At 34.2% G+C, this 8,033-nt stretch overlaps 3 protein-coding genes across 3 annotated transcripts; 2 read left to right on the top strand and 1 right to left on the bottom strand.

The window, feature by feature from the left end:
* Positions 1-35: 35 nt before the first annotated feature.
* On the top strand, positions 36-1,390 carry LOC122530813 (cytochrome b-c1 complex subunit Rieske, mitochondrial-like). The gene is made up of 3 exons (XM_043658125.1): positions 36-509; positions 649-826; positions 908-1,390. The coding sequence occupies exons 1-3, from the start codon at positions 302-304 to the stop codon at positions 1,197-1,199; spliced, it is 678 nt and encodes a 225-aa protein (XP_043514060.1). The 5' UTR covers positions 36-301; the 3' UTR covers positions 1,200-1,390.
* Positions 1,391-1,470: 80 nt separating this feature from the next.
* On the top strand, positions 1,471-2,879 carry LOC122530814 (mediator of RNA polymerase II transcription subunit 11-like). The gene is made up of 3 exons (XM_043658126.1): positions 1,471-1,833; positions 1,943-2,083; positions 2,174-2,879. The coding sequence occupies exons 1-3, from the start codon at positions 1,542-1,544 to the stop codon at positions 2,293-2,295; spliced, it is 555 nt and encodes a 184-aa protein (XP_043514061.1). The 5' UTR covers positions 1,471-1,541; the 3' UTR covers positions 2,296-2,879.
* Positions 2,483-7,732, bottom strand: LOC122530810 (rho guanine nucleotide exchange factor 7). The gene is made up of 13 exons (XM_043658122.1): positions 7,564-7,732; positions 7,060-7,508; positions 6,854-6,980; positions 6,598-6,769; positions 6,279-6,494; positions 5,967-6,165; positions 5,629-5,865; positions 5,468-5,546; positions 5,252-5,373; positions 3,294-3,474; positions 3,055-3,156; positions 2,891-2,975; positions 2,483-2,801 (listed from the first exon to the last, which is right to left on the bottom strand). Exons 2-13 carry the CDS (start codon positions 7,126-7,128, stop codon positions 2,639-2,641), a joined length of 1,752 nt encoding a protein of 583 aa, XP_043514057.1. The 5' UTR covers positions 7,129-7,508; positions 7,564-7,732; the 3' UTR covers positions 2,483-2,638.
* Between the last annotated feature and the right edge of the window lie 301 nt (positions 7,733-8,033).

Raw genomic sequence — 8,033 nt, 5'->3', positions numbered from 1 at the left:
ACCATACTTTTCTTGTATAATGTTCTGAATTTTTCAATAATCCAAAAATTCAAAAATACTATGAATATATGCTAATATGTAGTAACAAATTCTTGATATTCATTTCTCTATTCCTTCCCTTTCGATTCTTCTTTTCTTTTTCTTTTTTTAGCAATCGCGCTCAGTTATTCCAAAAAACAATCACGAATCGTAACCTAGATAAAAACAGAATATTCAAGTATGAATGGAAACGCAAGTAAAAAAGCAAACATAAATCGAATACGCATTGATGAACGATGAACAGTGGAACGTCTGAAAAGAAATGTCATCTTTTGTATCAATTTCTCGATTTCTTTTGGAAAATTGGTTGAACACGAGCCTGCGGACGTTCTCAAAAAATCGATACGCGCATACCGATTTACCCAAAGTAAGCTTTCAAGAATATCGTCGAAAATCACTTCGGAACTCGAATGTATCGACTAGGCGGAGCTTTGATGAACGAACTGTAGCAAATCATGTGATGTCCTTCGGTACGATTTTCCAAATACAAAATTTGATGGCAACAAAATAAAATGAAATATCTAAAAAAAGATACGACTATTATGTAATTTGCGTCATCGAAAAGGCGATCAAAACACAAAGATAATGTGATCCTTTGTTTTTAATTAGTGGCCGGTGTTGCTGGGCTCTACGGGTTCAAATCCCACTTATTGCATTATATAGAAAGTATGGCGCCAGCACGTAATCTCATAGCTGAAGCGCAAGTTGAAATTAAGTTACAAAATATAAATGTGGGAAAAGTGTCAATATTTAAATGGCGAGGAAAACCAATCTTCGTTTATCATCGGTAAGCTAATCCATCAACACAATTGATCTAAGATCTCTGTCTTCTATTTTTAACGTTCAAAAATGTTGGAACATCTTGCAGCCCTCAGTCTATTATAGAACAAGAAAGACAAACTGATGTTACGAAACTCAGAGACCCTGAGACAGATGAACAAAGAGTTAAACGACCAGAATGGCTAGTCATGATTGGAATTTGCACGCATTTAGGTTGTATACCAATTCCGAATTCTGGTATTATACATGGTGGATTTTACTGTCCATGTCATGGGTCTCATTTCGACGGAGCTGGACGTATACGCAAAGGACCGGCGCCTACTAATTTAGAAATACCTGAATATCGATTCCTCGACGACAGTACCATTCTCATTGGCTAACTTTACAACCAATGTTAATCTCAATTTAATATTTATAATGTCAAATGTTAAATATAATTGTAATAATAATATAAATAATATTTATAACATCGTAACGTTAAAGATAAAATTTAGGTACCTCATTATCACAACATAACCTCGCTATTTCTCAGATTACATCTTTCTCATATAATTCTGTTGCTAGTTTTGTAAAAATAAATATATTTCGTGAAACGATCACTTCGTTTCGTTCCTTTTTCCACCATTATTCATACATCTTCATGGATCTTCTGTTGCATTTGTTGTTTTTATTGTTTAAACAAACATATACTCACTAGATATTAGAAAGGAATACCAATTGAAATGCCAGGAATGCCACACGCCGCGTTTCGGCCATTTTCGGTTACATTCGACAAATTTCGGATATTCGTTATTGTGGTGGCACGTTGCCACGCAGTGTGCGCGTTACATCGTTGTTTGGTACCTTGTTTTCCGTCTTTCTTTTTTTTTATTCACTTTTTTTCAATAATTTTATTCAAATCGAACATAAAACCGTTCGATTGTAAAGTCAAATTCGCAATGACGCCACCAATGGAAAGAATACAAATCCTCGAAACGATCGAGAAGGATATTATCGTGTGTCTACAGAGTGCAGGTATAATTAACAAACTTTTGTTTATATCGAACGAGATTTGGTGTATATATATATATATACGATAATTCTCGTGTAATTAAAGGGTCATTTTAATTATCACTTTGTTCAGGCCAAGCTTTTGTGGAGCTCAGTAAAGAGAAATCTAGCTTGAAACAAGCTGAAGCGCAGACTCAACAGTTTTTAAAGACATTAGGACACGTGGAATCCAAGTTAAGCGAACAAATCAATTATCTAACTCAAGTTTCTACAGGTAAATAATCAATGCGGAAATATTCAACCCTTTTCTTTTTAATTTATTTTACTTTTCTATTTAATTTATTTCTTCTTTTTTTCTTTTTAGGACAACCACACGAAGGTTCTGGATATGCTAGTCAAAAGGTGCTTCAAATGGCATGGCACAGATTAGAACATGCACGAAGCAGAGTAAACGAATTAGAGCGTATTAAAAATAAACAAAGATGAATGTATTGAATGTTTTCTTTTCTGAATGATTATTTTTAATGTAATGATAATGTGAATGTTTCAATCAAATCTGTCTGGTTTGAAAACCTACACGGTGGATACGTTCCTAATAATGTTCATTTGAACAATAATAAATATCAGATTTTGCATTTAAGACAAATAAGACGTTCAACTGATTCATATATATATATATATATATATATATATCTTTGTGTTTTTATTACAATGGCACTGTGTGAAGATTTTACAGAAAGAACATTCCTATTGTCAAACTCAAATTTGAATCGTGTTAGAAGATACAAATATGACAAAACGCAAATCATTAAGAATTTATCAAGAACATTTAAGGTACCGACCCATCCACAACACCCATGCTACGTTTCACCGTTGCAGCTAAAGAAAGTCTCGATCTTCTCTCTTCATCCAATTGTTTCGTTAATAATGACATTTGCGACTGTAAATCTGTCATTTGATTTTTCAGTGTTCTAACTGTTTCCGATAATGTCCTATTTAAAATGAGCGGATATGTAAAAGACGTATATTATATTTATAATTATGGAAAAAATAGTTGTAACAAAATTAAATGTTGCTTTACCGATTACTACAAAAATCCCAATTTCCACGATTATGCGTCAACGATGTTCTGTCCCGCATTTTATGTGAATCGTATTCCAGCATGGCTAAAATGTAAATACACAATACACAATATATAAACGTTATTGTATATCTCAAGAATCAAAAATGTAAATCATAACTTACAAGTTGATTCTCCAGAATGTACGGTGAATCTAGCATTAACAGAAAGGCAATATGCTTCGATTACCTTCAATATGATTGCATCCTCTTCAAATTGTCTTTCATCTACAAGTGATAATATGCTTTTGGTAATATGGATATATACAAGTATGTTGGAATATATCTTACATAGTTTAACTGTTCAACTTTCATATTTATACCATGTGATGTTCATGATAAATCCAAATTAATGTCAATTTTACCAAATACTTTGAAGCTATAGAAAGGAGAAGCTGGTCGTAATGAAGCAATACTCCAAGGTGTTTTAATTCCTAGAGAGACACAAGGGTCCGTAATTGATCTGTGTTGTGACTGTGGTTGCTGTTGTTGTTGCTGCTGCACTTGTAGCTGCTGTTGTTGTTTCCCGCTTTGTTGATGGCAAATCTAGTAAATAGGAAAAAAACAAGAATTAGTTTATTATAATTTACTCTAATTCTAATTAAACTGAAATCTTAAACATCTCTGAAACATGCTCTATTGATCACACGATATTTTGAATATGCGAAAGAGAAATCATGAATGTATAGATTATATATGCAAGTTAATGTTGATTTTCTCTTTCCAATTGAATTCTTAAAATGCATACTAACGTTAGTAAAGCGAAAGCTTACTTCACATAACATGGCTGTGAAATGGAAGCATACGCTTGTGTGCGAACGCGTGCGCATACATACGTGCTTCTCTCTTTCTCTCTTTCTCTTTCTCTCTCTCATTCTCTCTTCGTTTCTTTCTGTATGCATGTGTGCATGTGTCGTACGCACTCGTGTACAAGAAAATACAATTAGTGATAAAACAAGCAAAAAACGCTAACTAAACAAGTAGAAAGAAAAAAACAGCCATGCCATGGAAGCTTGCCTTGGTCTGAGCATCCAGAAAATGGTATGGACTTCTTCAACCACCAATGGGCATACAGTCCCGACGTATATATTTGTTTCGTTTCATTATAATCGTTTTCAACAGGACAATTTGGCTGAATCGCTTTCCTTCCAACTTTTCGTACGATAGTTTGATGTGTGTACGGTATAGGCTGCGTAAACCTTCTTTGCATTACATTCGAAAGCTCGTTTTCTTGTTTTTGTATTTTATTTGTAGTAAAAGCATGATCAGAATTATAAACTATCGTACTAGCGGTTTCGCAAATTGAAGGATCCAAAGTGTTATCAATGTGTTTCGATAAATCAGATAAGTGAGCACTATCTCTGGGAATCGAATCAAACGGCGATGTGCAAACGCATTGATATTCAAAATTATTCTCATCATTCTCACTTTCGCCAGAACAGAGTCTTACAGGGCGTTCGATGTTATTATCTATGCAGGTACAAGATTTACAAGAAGAATTGATTTCAGAGGAATTCAAATGATAACTTTCAGCCATTCCCGAATCTGACGATCCAACGCTAATTACATTCGTTTGGAAACCAAATCCTTGAGGATATGTGTCAGTTCGGCAACAATGTTCAAAAATATTAGAGTTGCACACAGGAACAGACGAATGATGCATAGAATTTATGGTAGCAAGTTGTTCGTCAGTGAATTTGTTAGTCTTCCAACACTTCATCGCGACCGTCGCATTTATCCGTTTCTCCATATCGCCAAAAGTATCTTGATGGATGTTATAACCAATTGGAAACGAACGAGCCAGATTATTAAAACGTGATCGACTAGCTTGTTCGTCAGCAATACTAACGTTATTTATATTATTATTATTGATGAAACCAGTAGTAACAGAACTTCCAACGTTAACAAGTGGCAAACTTTTGCTAATTTCACTTCTTCTCTCAGTTGATACTAATTCCGTTAAAGATGAATCCTTTGTTATTCCTACAGTACTAAGGTCTATGTCTGCTAATGCATATCTTACATCGAGAGTCAGAGTAGATTTGCGCAACGTTGTCGTACCATTGAACGACTGTCCTGTGATCTTATTCGACTCGAAGCTTTCTGAATTGTGGGAACAGGAATCCTGACTAGTTGTTTGCATCGGATGAAGAACATATGTCGTTACATTAGTCTTTCGCATTTTCACATTACTCATGTCCGGTCGTAGAACATATTGTAAATAAAGTAATTTTTTCAAAAGTTCGGGACGTATAATTTTTCTCCTGACTAATTTTGCAAAATATCTTGAAAGACGAGCATATGGAGGTAAATTATAACTCACGCGTGACGTTGTCGGTGATTTCACAAGACTGTTACTTGTTTGTTCCTGTATTAAAAGTTCGATCCATCGTTGTTGATCTTCTTTAGTAGCGCAAAGTACCAGTATTCTTTCTATCATTGGGCCTAAAATCAAATCAGACATTTTATTGATCAAAGATCAAAGAAAGTATATTTTTTTAAATTTCATAATGAATAAGCAATTCAACCAACTCCTTACCTGTAATTTCAAAAGCATTTCTTATTTCATCTGTATCTTCTATTCGAGTTACAGTGATACCCGTTAATGGAAGTTTTCCCTATGAATGGAGACAGAAAATATAATTTAAACGTTCCTATGAATTCAGCATACAATAAGATATAATGTATAAGGGAAAATACTTCGTAAACAAAAGAGCTCATCCTTGGACTAGCACTGAGAACCAAAAGGGTCGTTGGAAAAAGAACGAAGTATCTATCTCGACGATCTAGACCCGTGGTTCCACTTGCCAAAGTAACAGATCCAACATAAAGAATTTCTCCGAGCGAACTCAATTCTTCTCCCTCCCATCCTTTAATGCCACTAGTTAAAATTTGAAGCGCCAACTCGCGTTGTTTTCGTATGGATGCACATCGATCCTACAAGAGATCCTACGTAAGCATCGTACATCGTACAACGAAAATACTAACATTAGCAAGAAATTTAAACTAGCGAACAATGTAAAAATCGAATAACTTACCGCTATCTCTCTATACACAACAATACTGCGTTGTGTATCCCCTCTATCAGGATGATTCTTTTCCGTATATCTTTCCAATTCTTGAAGCATAGCAGAATATTTATCCAATCTCCGAAAAGGTTTACTTAAACCGGTTGTTAACACTAATATACCCGGCGATATTGCCCCGCTACGTTCCATGAAATCATTCAATTCGTCTCTAGAAGAAAAACGAATTTGATTCTATAAAAAAAAAAATAACTTTCACATGTTATTTTATTCTTATACTTAAACTAAACTATGATAAAGATAATTTTATCATTTTACACGTGCCTGTACCGGTCTAAAATGCATACAGCTGTTGGATGATTACCGCAATAGGTTGTATGAATAGATTTTAACTTTGAAGCAAGTGCAAGAAAGAGATTTCCAACTCTAGAAGCACGATCTTGCGTTATAGCTGCTTCCAAATTTGATAGCAATCGCTGATGCACTTCCAAAACTTCGTGTATATTACCCAAAAGTTGCTTGTATTCCTCTTTGTTTAATCTATAAATTAAAGATTTATAATAAATCATTTTTGCAGTATATATAATAATAATGATAATAATATATATAGAAAATTAATAAATAGTTTATTGTGTATACTTACATGTTAGCAGATTCTAAAGGATGCAAAAAATTATTTATCAAACCCTGTAATTCCGCTACATTTACTCTTTCAGAATCTATTAAATCCTTTAACACAATATCACGATTTTGATGCGCAGGTGATTCTAGTAAACTTTTTTCAGGAGATGTTTTCATAGTCGAAATGTTATTATCTACGAATAAAATAAAAACAAGCATAAGAAGAGATAACAGAGATTATGAAAACAATGAAATAAAGACTATTATATCCATTATACCGGTAATTCTGCATTCTTTGACATAATTAGCTGGAAACCATCCCGTTTTGTCGTGCAACGTTCCTTCCCACCAACCTTCATCATCTGTCTGTGTTATTGTTATCACATCTCCTTTCTTAAAGCACAGCTGAAATAAGATTACATCATCAATGGAATTGCAAACTCAATCTATAGAAGTGTATGACAAAATACAAAATAAAACATACCTCGTCATTATTCTTTCCTTTGAAGGAAAACAGTGCAGTTACAAATTTTGGTGTATCGGACTTCGACATGGTCGTCAATATGAATGCAATAAAACAGAAAAAAGAATTTTTTCTGTTCTATTTCTGTTCTAACGGCGCAGTTTCATCTCACAAAGAAACATTCGTGATCTTCCTTGAATTTCTTTTCTGTCGATCCAAGTCTGCTCGTACTAAAAAATTCGGAATGCTACAACATCGAACAACACGTACATTTGTTAAATATATCCGCTCGATCGATACGCAGAAAATTACGTTTCATACTGCTATCCTTGAGCACTTTGACATCTCGCTGTTAATCGTGCGTTTCACTTCAATTTACAATATCGTACGATATTCGTTGCCGACTGCATGTGATCAGGCTCGATCACGTTCGATAAATACCTGCTGAATTGTGTGAAGAGTATTTAAAACTGTTCAAGGCTGCGTTTGATATAACTATAGCGCAAGAAAGGAGGTTAGTCTTACCGTTAACTAAATTCTAAGGCTACTGCACTCTTTGTCTTGATACCTTTTGCTCTTCTTACTTATTCGCGGTTTTAACCAGATTCAATAGATGACAGCATCTTACTTTGATCAAACAAAGAGAGGAATACTCTGCGACAAGGACAAATATATGTATACACCACAGGCAAAGAACATGATACCGTAGGCTAGGGATAGAGAAACATATGTACATGAGTATCTATATATTTGTCATAGGCAAAGAACGCACTATTAAATGATAAAGACAGATGTATATAATCATAAATGATACAGAGAAAAAAAATTGAAGCCTCAATTACACAGATGGACAAATTATGAATTACTTCTCTTAATTCGTTCTTTTCTGTAAATAAAAATTTGACTCATGAACGTTGGAACAATATCACCACATAGCGGTGAAATGCTGGAACTAATTTATATTGCTGTCTTTGTCACACACTAGTACCCTCCTT

Source organism: Frieseomelitta varia, unplaced genomic scaffold (genome assembly GCF_011392965.1).
Source record: "Frieseomelitta varia isolate USP_RPSP 00005682 unplaced genomic scaffold, Fvar_1.2 scaffold_355, whole genome shotgun sequence".
NCBI lineage: Eukaryota > Metazoa > Arthropoda > Insecta > Hymenoptera > Apidae > Frieseomelitta > Frieseomelitta varia.
Note: the sequence above shows the minus strand (reverse complement) of the source record. Positions and strands in the feature narration are given on the sequence as shown.